The 16382-nt window shown below is 42.3% G+C and overlaps 1 protein-coding gene across 2 annotated transcripts in view; it reads left to right on the forward strand.

Moving 5' to 3' along the window:
* Positions 1-136: 136 nt before the first annotated feature.
* LOC124802460 (putative E3 ubiquitin-protein ligase UBR7) overlaps positions 137-16382 on the forward strand; it is an 81486-nt gene continuing 65240 nt past the window's right edge. The window contains exons 1-3 of one of the 2 annotated variants that reach the window (XM_047263244.1): positions 151-545; positions 717-859; positions 1055-1112. In XM_047263244.1, the coding sequence (XP_047119200.1) occupies positions 363-545; positions 717-859; positions 1055-1112 (384 nt within the window). In that variant the 5' untranslated portion in view covers positions 151-362. Of the gene's footprint in view, positions 546-716; positions 860-1054; positions 1113-16382 lie in introns of both variants that reach the window. The other variant, XM_047263245.1, reaches the window with a different exon arrangement.

The raw sequence follows: 16382 nt of genomic DNA on the forward strand, positions 1-16382 counted from the left end.
CACTTGTCGTTTGTTTACGACGTACCTCAATGACATTGTCATGAACTGTTTGTTCGTAGAAATTTAACAGTCATTTTCATGTTAAGTTAATTTGGCTCTGAATTAACAAAAAGTATTTCATCATTAGAATTACTTTTGTTAATATTATTGTATTAAACTTTTACTCTGCGTTTTTTCGAGTAAAATACATCGTGCAGTCGGGAACGTGGTCTGTGTAAACATGGTATTCTTTCTCAAAAGTAACAGCACTTTTAAATAAAGTACAAGGTTATGAAATGAGTTTTTAGTGAGAGACAGATTTGGCGGTTAGCTTTCCCGCCAAATTTCACACGTCAGTTTCGAATTAACCTCAGACGTGAAAAATGGCGGAAAGCTCAACACCAGGTAGTGAACGTACTGTAAATAACGTAGACATGGATAAAGAAGAAACAGGAGATAACACTGAAGTAACAATGCTTGACGTTCTTAAAGAAGAACTGGAACTTGAAGATGATGCGAAAGCTGTTCTGGGCGCCTCTGATGACAAGAACTGTACATATTCACAGGTAAAGTTGAACTGCGCCGTAATGGCGTTGAGTGGACTAGTACCAAACACAATTTATTGAAGACTGTTTATTGTTAAACGTGTTGTGACATCTATAGTATTCTTGCAGCTTGCTAACTAACATATGTTGCCGGTGGAATACTAATATCGATATGACTTGGTTTTGTTACAGGGTTATGTGAAGAGACAAGCCTTGTATGCATGTGTTACTTGCATTCCGTTAACTAACGATGATTTCAAACCAGGTGGAATATGCCTTGCATGTAGTTACCATTGCCATGAAGGCCACGAATTGGTCGAGCTTTATACTAAAAGGTTCCGTAAGACAATGTTTTATAGGTTCATTTTTTTGTCTTGTGTAAAAGTTCACAGATGTGATAGGCCAGAGAACTAAATTTGATGACATTGTTTTCGAAGTAGTTGTTTTCTACATTTCGCAAGTTTGTAGTTCACTTCTGACGTGCTTTACGTAAAATTAGAACATAATATTAATTCAGTTTTTTTTTCTAGGAATTTCCGCTGTGACTGTGGGAACAGCAGATTTCCAAGAAAGTGTAATTTGGAACCCGTGAGTGTTTTTTATGTTCCAAACCGTATAGGCTATCCAGAGTTCTCGTATTTAACCTTATGTTTGTTAGTATATTGCTAAACTATATAACCATATTTTAGTTATTCCATCAGGTGACACTTCATGGAAGTATATAAAGATTGTACTCTTTAGTACGGTATTTTATTCTTGTTTGCTCTCTTTGTTCTTGGCACTGAATTTGTGAGATTGCCGTTATTTTGTGCCTATTTGTGGCTTATTATGGATTTATGTATATTAAAGCTAAGTGGTGGGGGGAACAGGAAATGGAACTTAATCTGCACTCACCTGTTAGGACATTGATGATAAAAAAATCGCGAAGCTTGAGTGAACCTTGTAAATCTAATACCAAGTCAGTGAAGAGTGTGTCTTCCAGAGAGCTCCATTGTCTGCTTAATTCATGTACTCAGTGTAAACAAGAAATGAAATGCCAAGTATTATCATTTACAGCCTGGAGGGTAGTTACAAAACATTTATTGTGAGTGAAACACACACAACACGGGGATAATATTCTACATTATTTATTACACAAACCAGTTTTCGGATGTTACACCATCATCAGGTATGCAGATATAGGTACAATGAAATTTTGTTGGACCAAAGATCCTGAACTAGTGCATGTGCAGAGTATCTCCAGTTCAGGAGATGAAAATGTTAATGTTAGAATAGGAATAAAACAAGGTTACATTGCAGTGTATATGTTATGTAAGATTATTTAACTAAGATAAAATATGTGACAATTAAATGAACTATAGACAAATTGCATCAGCTGTCCGTAGAAGAACATAATTGAACAGTAAGCTTTGGTGACACATTCCAAAGATGTGGCTGAACAAAATAATCTTGTCTTTAATGGATCATAAATTACAAACAGATCAGATATGGTACAATGTAATTTGTTTAACACAACAAGAGAAGTTATAGTAACAGAAATAAAGGAAATGGAGCATGTGAGCAAGAGGCTTAATTTACAAAATGGCCTGGGTGGGATTATGAGTAGTATTTGCAGCTATAAATGGTGAGTAAGGGAACCGTATCTTGTTATTCAGTACTGGGCTTGGGTTGATAGACATGTGGTTATTTATTTCAAGACAGTTCACCTTCCTTTCCTTGTGGATGTGATCTAATACTTCGTTTTACCTTGTAACTATGACCTTCTTTAAACAGGCTGTCTGCAAAAGTTGAGTCTACTTTTCTAAGTTTCCAACATCTGTGGTGTTCCTCCAAGTGGGTATGTCTACCCTTCTACCTTTAGTGTAGCCTATAACACACAAAAGGCAGAAAAATAGAGGTATTCGCTTCTTTACACTGTCCTGAACCCACCACCTCAAGAATGCAACAAAAGGTGCACATTTCCATACTAGAAATTATGGAAGTTAATTACCACATGTCTATCATATTCCACCTGTCTGCTTTGACCCATGTCAGAAAGCATTGCTTTCAGCATCTGCAATATGGCGTCTGTGACGTCGCTACATATACACTCCAACAAACGTGAAAACAATAAAATAACACAGCAACGTCTCACTCCAAAAATAAAATGTAACTAATGGGACGACCACAGGAAATTGAGGGTTTAGGGTGGAGACAGGCTAAATATATAACAAGAAAAAAAACCTGCATGGTCCCAAAGTAAAGTGACAGAAAAAACACAAAATGACAGCATTCTGCTATGCCAACAAAGATCACAGGAATCATACACCTCTCGTGACCTACATAGATCAACTGTAACCGTCAATACCAAACAACCAACAACTACAACTATGAAAACTGGAATCGGGAATTTCCATTGCTCTGTATAGCTCAACCACAACTGTCATACCAAAAAAACAATACCTAAAACTACGAAAAATAGAATCAAAACCCCCAACACCTCAACAACCCAAAAATCAGACACCACTACATCAATTAAAATACAATCAATCTACCATAAATACACAAAACATCACAGTTCATATAGAATAAACCCAAAACAAAAATTACTTAACACCAACATATTCCAGCGATACAATCTAGATTGGCCACCCAAATCAAAGGCGCTCCCCCCCCCCCCCCCTCCTCACACACACACACACAAACACACAAACCCTTCCAAACCAGCCACAAACAAACTCATACCACACACCTCCTAAAGAAAGACAACAAATAAAAAACACACAATAAACGAAAATAAATCACACCTTACAAATCAACAAAAGCTGCAACCAAATGGGTCCTCTACAACATAACTATAAAACAATCCTCTTCCCCCTCCCCTCCCCCCAAAGCATTCTATTAAGTCCACAATCCCTCAACTCTCCATCCTTGGCCTATACATGTTACCTGCAGCCCCTTAAAATAATAATAATATCCCCAAGGAAACTCATCTGCCAGCAATACTCATCTAAATAAGATTGCAAGTTAGGAAGAGTGGCTCTTCTCCCTCCCTATGACTAACAATAATGCCAAACACATAAACAAAAGAAAGCTTAATAACTCACTGAAAACACTTCCAACGCACAATGTGTGACCAACAGCTAACACTCCCAGCAAAGTTGCACTGTGTACACAAAACCTCAAATGAAGGCAATATAACAAGTTACACACAGCACATACACATACAGCACCAGAGGGCTCCATCAAACCCAACATGACATCTGCAAACACAACCTACTTGACAACTCTGTGCTGTAATGACATCACACACAACTGCACCATACGTCATGGGGCAAAGCAGACAGGTGGACTTGGACGCTTCCATTGACCCAAAAAAATTTTACTTTGTATAATCACACACCTGCTTAATATCACTATCATATCTGATCTCTCTGTAATTTATGATCTATTAACGGCAAGAGTATTTATTCAGCCACATCTTTGGAATGTGTTACCAAAGTTTATTGGTCAGTTATATTCTTCTATGTACAACTGGTGTAATTTGTCTGTAGTTCATTAGTTAATGTGTTGCATATTTTATCTTAGTTAAATAATCTTACGTCTCATTTACACTGAAATAACCTTGCTTGTTTTATTCCTATTCTAACATTAACATTTTCGTCTCTGGAACTGGAGATACTCTACACATGCACAAGTTTAAAATGTTTGAGCTAACAAAATTCCACTGCACCCCTGTGTACCTTATGATGGTGAATCAGCCGAAATCTGGTTCGTGTAACAAATAATAAATATTACAGCAGTATTGTGTGTGTTTCATTCATAATGTACAAAATATTCTACCAAGAGCTGGAACAGCCAATCAATGCAAACAACATTTTGCCTATGTTAAAACTTGTCATTAACAAATGAAGATAAATTTAGGACATTTGCCTTCTTGCAAAAAATGGTGGTTTGGTTTGCCCATCCGCTGTGAAGTAAGTTAATGATGACAGTGTAGTTGTAAGATTGGAAGATTAGTTTATGTAATGAAATGCAAGATTACATGAGGCATAAACACATCATGACCGACAATTAAAGAATTAAAGATTTTGCCGTGTGAGTCAACAGACACATACAGAAGATAAAAATCAAGCATGGTGTTTTGAATCATGTCTTTCTTTTAAACAAAACACGAAAATATTGAATCTGCCGATACCCCTCATCTTCTTTGATCCACAGTATTGTCGAAGTGAAACCGTTATTTAAATCAGAAATGCGTCAAATATGTGCCATACCAAGAATTTTTTGCGTTTTTGTCCTATCACATCAATTGAGTTTACCTGCCCTCAACCGTACTGCATTACCTAGACCGTGGGCTATGCTACGAATCTGTCTGTTCCAAAAATAACAAAGAAGCAAAATAAACATTGTCGGTGTTCTGGTCTTACCCATCCTTGTTTGAGTACATGTGACAATTGTCACATACCGTGTTGGCCTGTATCAGTACATTCAGCCCACCCATTTAAAAAAAAAAAAAGTACGTGCAAAAGAGAACTATAACGTCAAAGCACTGCAGTGCTGCGACAACATAGCTGTTTCTTTTTTTTGGGGTCACTGTTTTAGCCCAAGTAGCATAAAAATACAATTGTTACGAATATTTCGTTCTTAAAGGGCAGCATTAATGAGGACTGCAACTCTTGATAAATACAAATAAAACTGTTTTCTGCGTTTGTCACATATTTATTTTGCCATTGTGTGTTTCCAAGGTTAAGACCATCTTCTTCAGGCGGAGAATTATTTATTTACATGGCTGGTGTTGGTGAGGAGTAGACACTTTTTCAGAGCAGACCAAGGGCAGTACAGGTTATGTTTCATATTTTATTGATGATAAAAATTATGTATTTAGGAAAGGCACTGTTGATGTTAAAAACATGAATTTCTGACAGTGAGTTGTAATTACAGGTGTGGCAGAGTTGTAAAAAGTCTGCATACTGCTTCCTTTTTTATGTCCTGTTCACTGTACATAATATTTACACTGTCACTTCAGTGCTGCTTGCACCATAGCTATTAAATGTCTACAGTAATAATCAGCCATTGCCTGAAGAAACCCAGAGTTCTATCAGTGCTGATGACTCTGCAATCACTGCTTAGGCTAACTGTTTTGAAAAGGTGGAGCAAACCTTATCAGAAAGCCCTGCAAGAATTTATCATCTACTATAAGGAAAAACCTGTAGCCGAATTGTGCGTAAACATGAAGCTAAAGTTTTCCAGAAACAACGTAGTGCAGACACTGACTGATATCGCATGGAGATTTCACCCACACAATGTGAGAACTAGTGTGCTAGTGCTGTGTCACTCCAGTAGTGAATATGCGTGTTTGGCACAATACAAGCCCATCTATGCCAGAAACATAAATCTGGCACATGATGAGACCTGTCCCATTATCATGGATTGTTTAAGACATAACACCCATAGATAAACTTTGCTGGCATAGCCCATCCTGATATTAGAGACCAGATAGACTGCTAGATGCGGGAATAGCAAGGCTGTGGCTAAGGAAGCCCACCATTGTATGGCCATCAGCCAGCACGTCCTCAGTGGAAATCAATAAAGAACTTCTTGGCAGCTACTGAAGCTCTTGTAGGAGCACCGCATTAAGCAAGGTTCTCTAAGTGGGGGGAGTGGGATGTCAGCATCTGGAGAAATAGACGGTTCTGAAGAAAAATCTCCTCCTGATCATTCAGAACAGTGGACAGCATGGAAGACTCTCAACAGACTACTCTCAAGTACCTTAAAGGCAAGACCAACCTGCTGAAGTGGGGTCTTTCTGTGGAGTCAGTTTTTTGCATGTGTGCACGCTAAGAACCATCTGCTACAGTGTTCGTCATCTCCAGTCACACTCTCCATGACAGACCTGGTACACGTGACGCCAAATGCACTTGACGTGGCCAATTTCTGGTCAGCCAATGTATATACTGAGACCAGCTGTCGATTTACTTTTCTTGGTAATATACCTTTTTTTTTAAGTGGACTGCACCAGAATATAGACATTTGTACAATTCAATATTTATTTTAATTTCATTTGTATAGAAAGATTACATCAAGTCCTACATATACAGAGTGAAGAAAAAAATGCCACAGTTGGAGGTCAGCTTGGGCTTCCTCATCCATATTCAAGACCAAAGTTTATCTTGCAAAATCAGATTGGGTGCATTTTAAAAACTCCATCCGAACAGATCTCGGAAGGCCCAGTGGTACTGAACGACCAACCTGTCATCCTCAGCCTATATATTAATTCTGTTTTTGATGACCCTGCAGCCTTTCTTTCTCTGGCTACAACCTGGGAAGAGGGCCATGCTTGCCAGGTGGGTGGGAAACTTCCCTCACTACAAGATCTGTACTAGAACAGGTGGGGACACATTCACTGCCACAAAGCCATTGCTTTTTGTGGAGAATATCGAGAACAAGTTTCACGAAATGGAGTCTCTCAGTAAGATGGGGTTGATCAAAGAAAGCTGCTTCTGCCACCAAGTCTGCAGCTCTTTGTGCTTGTGATATTGGTGACATCTGTTACCTCACCAGTCTCTGAATATAGTCCAGGGAGGCATTTTTCATAGGCACCTCATCCTTCAAACTGATTAGGAACTCAGGGCTAATCTGGAATGACAGGACGTTCATTTTGTTCGACATGTGCTAAAAGTTTGTAAGGACAGCTGTACTGGTACCGGAGCCTTTATTCTGGCTTTCAGAGGAGATACCCTCACAGAGAAGGCCAAGGTTGTGTGTTACTGGTGTGATGTGAAGCCATTGTCCCACCATTTGCGAGGTGCTTTTGTTGCCTGCATTTTGGCCACACATCTTCCCTATGACCAGCAGACACTCTATGCGGTGACTGTGGCCACCCACTCCATGATGGGGCCCCTGTGTTCCACCACCCATGTGTGTAAATTGTCATAACCATCACTCTTCACACTCACCAGATTGCCTGGCTTACAAGAAAGAAAAGGAGATCCATGAGTATAAGTCCTTGGATCATTTCTCTTACACTGAGGCTCATCAAAAATATGAGCGACTCCACCCTGTGTCGATGACTTCCACGTTTGCCTCCGTTGCGTTCTTTCTTCTGTAGTGTTTCGGGATATTTGCAAACATCCCAACACACCATTGGAAAGCCATCAACAAGAGATGCTTGTGAGTAAATTGAATAAGGATATATGTAGTGGGAAAGAGAAACTGTTTTCCTTTCTTGTATGCACTGAATGCGGAGCGGGCCAGAAGGGGACCATTAAAAATGGTAATACAATCACTAGTCATCCATCATTTGTGCCATGGTGCAGCAAGTGTGTGAATCGGAGAGCCATGGAGTAAATGATGCACCAACAAGGGTTTAATGAACAATTGAAGAGTGGTAGTTTTTTTCCCAGGTCGTACAGTATACATGTATGGACGTTTGAATGTACTCGAGAGTGGTATTATCGTAACAATTGTTAGTTGTGTTATGAAAACTAGTAGTGAAAATGTTGGGCAAAATATACCCCTGTTTGTAAGAATTGGGGCTATTTATTTATTAGCGCAGTAGAGAGAATTTACAGAAGTATTCCAATGATCTTCATCGCAATTGGATCGCCAGTGAGGTGGCACAGGAGGATCTGGACCACCAAAAAACTACTCTGAGAAGAGAGGATAAAGGTAATACTACTTTCATCTGGCGGTGTATTGGAATCGGCAAAATATTGCTCTTTGAATTCGGCAAGGGATACAACTTCTTGCTAGTGCTGGTATAAGACCCCGACCCCCTCCTACGTCTTCCTTACTCCAGTCATGTCCCCCCTCTCCTCTCCCCCTCCTCTCTCTCTCTCTCTCTCTCTCTCTCTCTCTCTCTCTCTCTCTCTCTCTGTGCCCTGCTCTCCACAACTTGGGAATGAGGAGGAGGAGAAGAAGAAGAAGAAACTAAGTCCCAGGACAAGGTCCTCCCTGTGTCCCTGGAGGTGCCATCTCCCATCTCACAACCTGAATCAGACATCTTATTTATGGATGTCACCTCATCAGTATGGTGACGTGATCGGCTCCAGCCTGTTCACCTCCCATTCCGTGATTACTCAGTGGAACTGTAACGGATACTGCTGTCGTGTCCCACAGTTGTAATCCCTTATTGCCCTTTACTTGGCAACTTGCGTCATTCTTCAGTAATCTCATCGTGAGGACGAAGGTTCAATCACGTGTCCAGCCATCCTGATTTAGGTATTCTGTGATTTCCCTAAATAACATTCAGGCAAATGCTGGGAAGGTGTCTTGGAAAGGACGTGGCCGACTTCCTTCCCCATCCTTCCCTAATCCAATGAGAGCGATGACCTCACAGATTGGTCTCCTCCCCCAAATCAACCCAACCCAGGAATTTCATTTTACTGATGCTGACCTAACTGTACATTTGTGTGTTCTGCACTTCTTTCGGAACTGAGTCAGATCTTTGAGGGCTTCAACTGGTGTCTGCATGTTGGTCCACATGGATATTGTTAGTGCATGGACCCCACTTTGCACCACATTGGAAGCAGTTGCTGTTCGGGTCCAGTTGGACTCTGCCATCACGGTTTGCTAAATCTCTCTCCCTTTTGAAAGGCCACTTACAACTGCTGCCATAACAGCCCTCCTTCAGCATCTTCCCTCTCCCTTCCTCCAACCTCGGGGATTGTAATTCCCATCACCCTTTGTAGGTCAGTGCTTCTCCATCAAGTTGGGGCTCCTCACTCATTGATCAGTTTCTTGTGGACCATGACCTGTGCCTTCTTAATGAGTGTTCCCCTGCTAATTTTAGTGCTGTTTATGACACTTTCTTTGCTATTTATCTTTTGCTCTCTTCCCTTCCCCTTCTTCGTTTCTTACACTGGTTGCCACACGATGACCTCGTGTGACAGTGACCATTTCCCGTTGATTCTCTCATTCCCTCCCCGTCTCCTGGTGACCAGATTTTCCTGCTGGACATTCCATCAAGCCGATTAGCCTCTGTGCAACTCTCAGCTTGTGTTTCCACTTTTTTTGTCATGTCGTATTGATGAAGTCATCCATAATATGTCCAATGAGATAATCCGCATTGCCGGCATTGCCATTCCCTGCTTGACAGGTCCTATTCACTGTTGGCCAGCCCCATGGTGGAGCATGGCTATTGCCACCGCTATCCGTGATTGTTGTCATGCCTTCCATGATCTTAAGCAGCACCTGTCCTCCTTAGCACTTTTACACGTCTTGACGCCCAAGCCCGTTACTTAATCAGACAGACCAAATGGGTGTATTGGGAACGCTTTGTCTCCTCTCTCGGTTCTTCTGTCCCTTCATCACAGGTGCGGGCCACACTCTGCGCACTCCAAGGTTGTCAGTGGCAGTCTCCCATTCTGGACGAACACCTTGCGATCCATTTTGTGACGGCATCAGCATCAGCCTTCTATCCGGCTGCCTTCCTCCTCCAGATACAGCAGGCTGAAGCTTCCTGCTTATATTTTACCCTTTGTCAGGAGGAATCTTACAGTGAACCTTTTACTGAATGGTAGCTTCTTCTGGCCCTCTCTTCTTCTCAGGATTGAGCTCCTGGCCCTGATTCCATCCATGTTTTTAAGTGTGGTAAGCATCCACCTTCCCTTGATAGTTACGACTTATCAGCCTGAAAAATGTCCCCTGCAAGTTGCTATAATGGATGGTGGCTTATCAACTCAATTGGGTTCTTGAATCTTGGATGATTTTTGATCGATCATCTGCTTCGAGTTGAAACTGCAGTTCGGCAGGCTTTTTGTCAGTGCTGCCATCTTGTTGCAATTTTCTTTGGACTTCGTAAGGCATACAGCACAGCTTGGTGCTGTCACATTCTCCTTACACTCTACGACTAGGGTTTTTGAGGCCCTCTCTCAGTTTTTATTCGCCAGTTCCTGTCCCACCAGTCGTTCAGAGTCTCAGTTGATGCTGTTCTAAGCTCTCCGCAGACCCAGGAGAATGGCCTTCTACAGGCCTCTGTATTAAGTGTCCTTTTTGTAATCGCTGTTAGTGGGCTTGTGGCCTCTGCTGTACCATTGGTCACCCCTGCTCTGTATGTCGATGATATCTGTATTTGGGCTAACTCCCACTCGATGACCCCCACGGAACAACAGCTCCAGGGTGCCATCTGATGCTCTTCCACATGGACAATCTCAGAGGATTTTCAATTCTCTCCCAAGTCGAGGGTGGTGCATTTCTGCTGCAGTACTATGGACCATCCTGATTCAGAGCTCTACCTCTGTGCCCAGTGCCTGACCATGGCCGTCCAGTTCGGTTTCTTGAGTCTTCTTTTTGACAACAAGCTTACTTCGTTGCCTCATATCCTTCAGTTGAATGGTGGCTGTTTTCAGGAACTCGGTGTTCTTCACTTCCTTGCCCGCACCTTTTGGGGTGTGCATTGTTCGACCCTTCTCTGCCGGGCTTTAGTTCTTTCCTGTATGGACTATGGTTGTTAAGTTTTATGGATCAGCTGTCCCTTCCCGCTGCTCCTCTTGGACCTGGTTCACAGTCATTGTATCCATTCAGCCACTGGGTGCATTTCACACTAGCCCTGTCAGTAATCTTCTGGTTGACTCTGGGATCCATGGCCTTTAGATTTGACAGTTCCAACTCTTGGTTTCCTATGCCGTCGCTACCTGTTCTTCCCCATCTCACCTTTCCTGTTCTATTCTTTTCGCGGCCTGAGGCTGTCGCCTGCTTTCTGCCCACCCGTAGGTCAGTTTACTGGGTTTAGACTACGTCTTGCTTCTCTCCGCCATGGCTTTCATCTGCCCTCCTTGTCCTCTTCCCCATGTTCTCTCCTGAAACACCCCCATCCCCGGTTAGTTCCTCAGCCATGGATTCATATGGATCTCTTCTGGCGACTGAAAGCCTCCATTGTTCCAATGGTGTTGGAACCCCCCCTCCCCGCCCTGTCTAAGAAACTTTGCGCCATCAAAGAGACGCCCACCATGTGGTATTCTTCCCTTTGTGTCTATCGGTGGGAATCTACTGTCTTCATATTGGCTCACTAGGTTGGCCCATGGTTTTTTACTCTGCCATGAGTCGCCCCCCTTGTACTGGCGGGGCTCCACTCACAATGATCCATATTTTGCTAGACTGTCCCCACCTTTTGGCCCTTCACACTAAGTGTGCCCTCTCACCTTCCTTGTCTTGAGTTTTCGTGGGTGACCCTCGCATGCTTATGTCTGCCCTCGGTTTTCTTTGTGAAAGTGGCTTGTACTCTCAGGTATAAGTCCTTGAATTTTCCTCTGGAATTTGAGTTCCTCAGTTAGTATAGGTTGGTTATGGAGGCCTTGACTTTTACTTCCACATTGGCTACGTTTCCCTGCCTTTTCCCAGCATTTTGTCTGATCTGCTGTTTTGTTTCCCCTTTTCTTGTGTCTTCTTCTCTTGTTGTTGTCCCATTTTTACTGTGACAATGATACGGTGTCGCTGTCTGGATAGGTCAGTGGCGGTGCAGTGCCCCATAGCATGTAGTGTTTCTGGGACACCCCTGCTCTCCCCATTGCCACCTATGCCCTTTGTTTTATCCTCTTCCCGCTAACCTGGATGTCCGTTTTCCCTTTGTGTTTGCATGTTATTCCTTCCCATTGACTAGACTGTGCTGTTTGTGTTGATACTCCCTTGATTTATGCCATCCTGTATCATGGAAACAATGACCTCAGTATTGGGTCCTCTCCCCCAAATCAAATAACCGACCAACCATCCACAGCATGTGAGTGTCACTGGGTGCAGATACTAATGGGCATGTGGTCAGCAGACAGCTCTCCTGGCTGTTGTCAGTTTTTGTGATTGGAGCTGCTACTTCTCAGTCAAGTAGCTCTTCAATTTGCCTCACAAGGGGTGAGTGCAGCCCGCTTGCCAACAGTGCTCAGCAGATTGGACTGCCATTCATCGAAGTGTTAGCTAAGCCCGACAGCAGTTGACTTCGGCGATCTGATGGGAATGGATATTACTGCTGCAGCAAGTCCATTGGCATTTTGAAAACACTTGTTTAAAAATTAAGAGTGGACAATGCAGTCACATCATGCAGCACATTGGAATGTGCAGAGGAACATATAGATCCCACAGTACCATACCAGCCGTCGTAGCCCAGTGAGTGGACTGCTGGGACATCAAACCCACATCCATAGTGGAGCTATGTTTCAGATCCTCATCAGTTTCCTTTTTTTTAGTTTTTGTACCTCTGTTCCCTAGTTCTTGTCATATTGTCACATGAAAGCAGCCTATCACTTGACAGAGGGATCCAAGAAACCGCATACATGTGTCTACGTGCACATCCACAACTGATCCTGTCAAATTCACGTAGGACAGCTTCTCGATGAAGTACACAAATGATGAGTACATTGATATGCTTTTGATGCTGAGTGCATCTGATAACCAAACATATACTGCATGATTCACTCAACCACCCTTATACAAATGTTTTTCATCGTCAGGAGTAATGCCTTTGGTAAACAGGTTGCTTCGTCCACAAGGAATGGGCAGAGGTCATCTGAGAACTAGACAGAGGACGCAATTCCTGAAACTGTTCACCAGTCACCTCTGCAAAGTACCTGTCAGATTGCAAGGCAGTTCTAGATATCTCAAAGACTGGTTGTTGAAGTGTTGCACGATTAAGAATTGCATCCATATCATTACATATTAATTCAACACCAACGGCCAGAAACTACATTCAATGAGTACAGTTTTGTGAATGGCTTTTCCACCAAGTATAAGGTAACGAACATTTTATAAATAACATGATACTGATTCATGAAGGTATTTTCAACCTCACAACAGCCATTACTGATCGGAACACAATCCACATGTCATCTGTGAACATGGCTTTCAGGCACGCTTTGGAATAAACTTGTGGGTTCGAACTGTGGGAGGAATGCTTTTGGGCCATTATCTAGTCCTGGACAACTTTAATGCACCTGTGGATTGTGTTTCTTTGCAATGCATTGCCTGAGCCATTAGAAAACTTTGCAGTTGTTGTTCAGCGACAGCTATGGTTTCAGCTTGATGGTGCACTGCCACACTTCGTAATGAATGTGCATAACTATTTAAATGGAGCATTTCCTGCAAAGTGGGTTCTGTCCTACACATTCTCTGGACCTTAATCCACTAGATTTTTAATTGTGGGCACTTAAAGGAACAAGTTTATAGTTCTCCGCCCATGGATGCACAAGACATAATAGTTTGCATGCATGCCGCTTTGGCAGTGGTGGATGTAGGTATGTTGCATAGAGACCAGCAAAGTATTATAAGGCGAGTGGCGAAGTGTTTGCAAATGCAAGGTGGTTGGTTTGAACATCTCTAAAACATGCTTGTACTGTGTCTGTGAAGATAAGCCTGGACATCAAACATACAGAATGGAGTTGTAGCATAGTGAGCAATCTATTGTAGCCTATCTATTGTGGTTTTTGTACGCCATTGGCTACTGACAATGTTATTGTATCCGCTATTATTTTCTAATGGCTTCACGTGTGATCGTGTACGTCTGTAAGGAGTTCATGTTATGTGTCAGTGTTTCATTAAAAGTAACAGTAATAAAAATACAAATTATGCTGTGTTGGAGGTATAAATTGAATACAATTTGGTGCAAATGCGACTTGAACATCAACGAATCTGCATAACCGTTCACCACAGTGCTGCGTTGTGTCACTGAGCCAGTGGAACAGCTGTGGCACAGGGAATAGTTTCTACTACCTGTTATTGGTCATGCTGCAAGCAATTACAGTGTCCCAGAGCTTCGTTTTTTTAAATAACATTTTTATTAAGCCTGTTTGTGGTACTAGCTTTTGCTTGTCTTGATTTGGGGTGAGGAGTCTCATTCAAACTGCCAAGAGCAGAATTTTTTCTTTGCCTTGTATATTGTAGGTTGAGCTTATTGGGAAATGAATATGAATAGCTACATTAAATGTAATGCATTGAGATTGTAAATTACGAGAATGCTTTAAGCACTTTGTCAGATCTTGTAGATACATCTTTTGTTCAGTGTGTGTAATATCTTAAGATTGCTTTCTGCATTGTTAAATAGATGTCCTGTATTTTTTGTATGGGAGACTGTTGCAGATTTGTTTGATGTGTTGTATCGGAAGGCATTGATATGTCTTTGAATCTGGTGTGGAAGTTAACTGCCTGTTTGACCTATGTACTGAGCTGGGCATTTACTACACGTGATTTTATATACACTCATCAAAAGAAGTTTTGCATCACCTCAGTTCCAGAACCTGTACAGAAAATTGGAATAGAGATAATCATAAACATAATTTCTGCCCTTTTTATTGCCATACAGCGAGACCTTCAGACATGGTGGTACAGATTTCTGTACACACTGGTACCTCTAATACCCCGTAGCATGCTCTCTTGCATTGATGCATGCCTATATTTGTTGTGGCATACTATCCACAAGTTCATCAAGGCACTGTTGGTCCAGATTGTCCCACTCCTCAACAGTGATTTGGCGTAGATCACTCAGATTGATTGGTGGATCACATCTATAAACAGCCCTTTTCAATCTATCCCAGACCTGTTCAATAGGGTTAATGCCTGGAGAACATGCTGGTCACTCTAGTCAAGCGATGTCGGTCACTCTAGTCAAGCGATGTCGTTATCCTGAAGGAAGTCATTCACAAGACGTGCACAATGGGGGCGCGAATTGTCATCCATGAAGACAAATACTTCACCGATATGGTTGCACTTTCGATCGGAGGATGGCATTCATGTATCGTACAGCTGTTACGGCGCCTTCCATGACTACCAGCGGCATACGTTGGTCCCACATAATGCCATCCCAAAACAGCAGGGAACCTCCACCTTGCTGCACCCGTTGGGCAGTGTGTCTAAGGCGTTCAGCCTGATCGGTTTGCCTCCAAACACGTCTCCAAAAATTGTCTGGTTGAAGGTAAATGCGACACTCATCAGTGAAGAGAACGTGATGCCAATCCTGAGCTATCTATTCGGCATGTTGTTGAGCCCATTTGTACCGCGCTGCATGGTGTCATAGTTGCAAAGATGGACTTTGGGAGTGAAGTTGTGCATCATGCAGCCTATTTTGCACAGTTTGAGTTGTAACATGATGTCCTGTGGCTGCACAAAAAGCATTTTCCAACATGGTGGTGTTGCTGTCAGGGTTCCTCCGAGCCATAATCTGTAGGTAGCGGTCATCCACTGCAGTAGTAACCCTTGGGCGGCCTGAGCGACGCATGTCATCGACAGTTCCTTTCTCTCTGTATCTCCTCCATGTCCGAACAACATCACTTTGGTTCACTCCAAGATGCCTGGGCACTTCCTTTGTTGAGAGCCAGCCCTTCTTGGCACAAAGTAACAATGTGGAAGTGATAGAACTGCAGTATTGACCGTCTAGGCATTGTTGAACTATAAACAACACGAGCTGTGTACCTCCTTCGCGATTGAATGACTGGAATTGATCAGCTGTGAGCCCCCTCCATCTAATAGGCGCTGCTCATGCGTGCTTGCTTACATCTTTTTGGTGGATTTAGTGAATCCCTGAACAGTCAAATGAACTGTGTCTGTGATACAATATCCACAGTCAGTGTCTATCTTCAGGAGTTCTGGGAACTGGGGTGATGCAAAACTTTTTTTGGGGTGTGTATTATGTCTGAGGATGAAAATTTATCTTGTCTGCTTTCCAGGTGATGAGGTAGTCTGTCAAATTTTGTTGTTGGTCTGGAATGCATCCATCAGGAATCAGGAAAATACACTAACAGCATGCATCTCCTTCCTCGTTAATATCGCCCAAGAAATATGGAAACATCTACTCAGTGATAGTAATGAAACAGACTCAAACCAACTTTTGAAAAATATTTGACAAAGTACTTAAAGCATTCTCATAACTTTCAGTTGCAATGCACAACAATTAATGTA

This window comes from Schistocerca piceifrons, chromosome 6, assembly GCF_021461385.2.
Source record: "Schistocerca piceifrons isolate TAMUIC-IGC-003096 chromosome 6, iqSchPice1.1, whole genome shotgun sequence".
Classification (NCBI taxonomy): Eukaryota; Metazoa; Arthropoda; class Insecta; order Orthoptera; family Acrididae; genus Schistocerca; species Schistocerca piceifrons.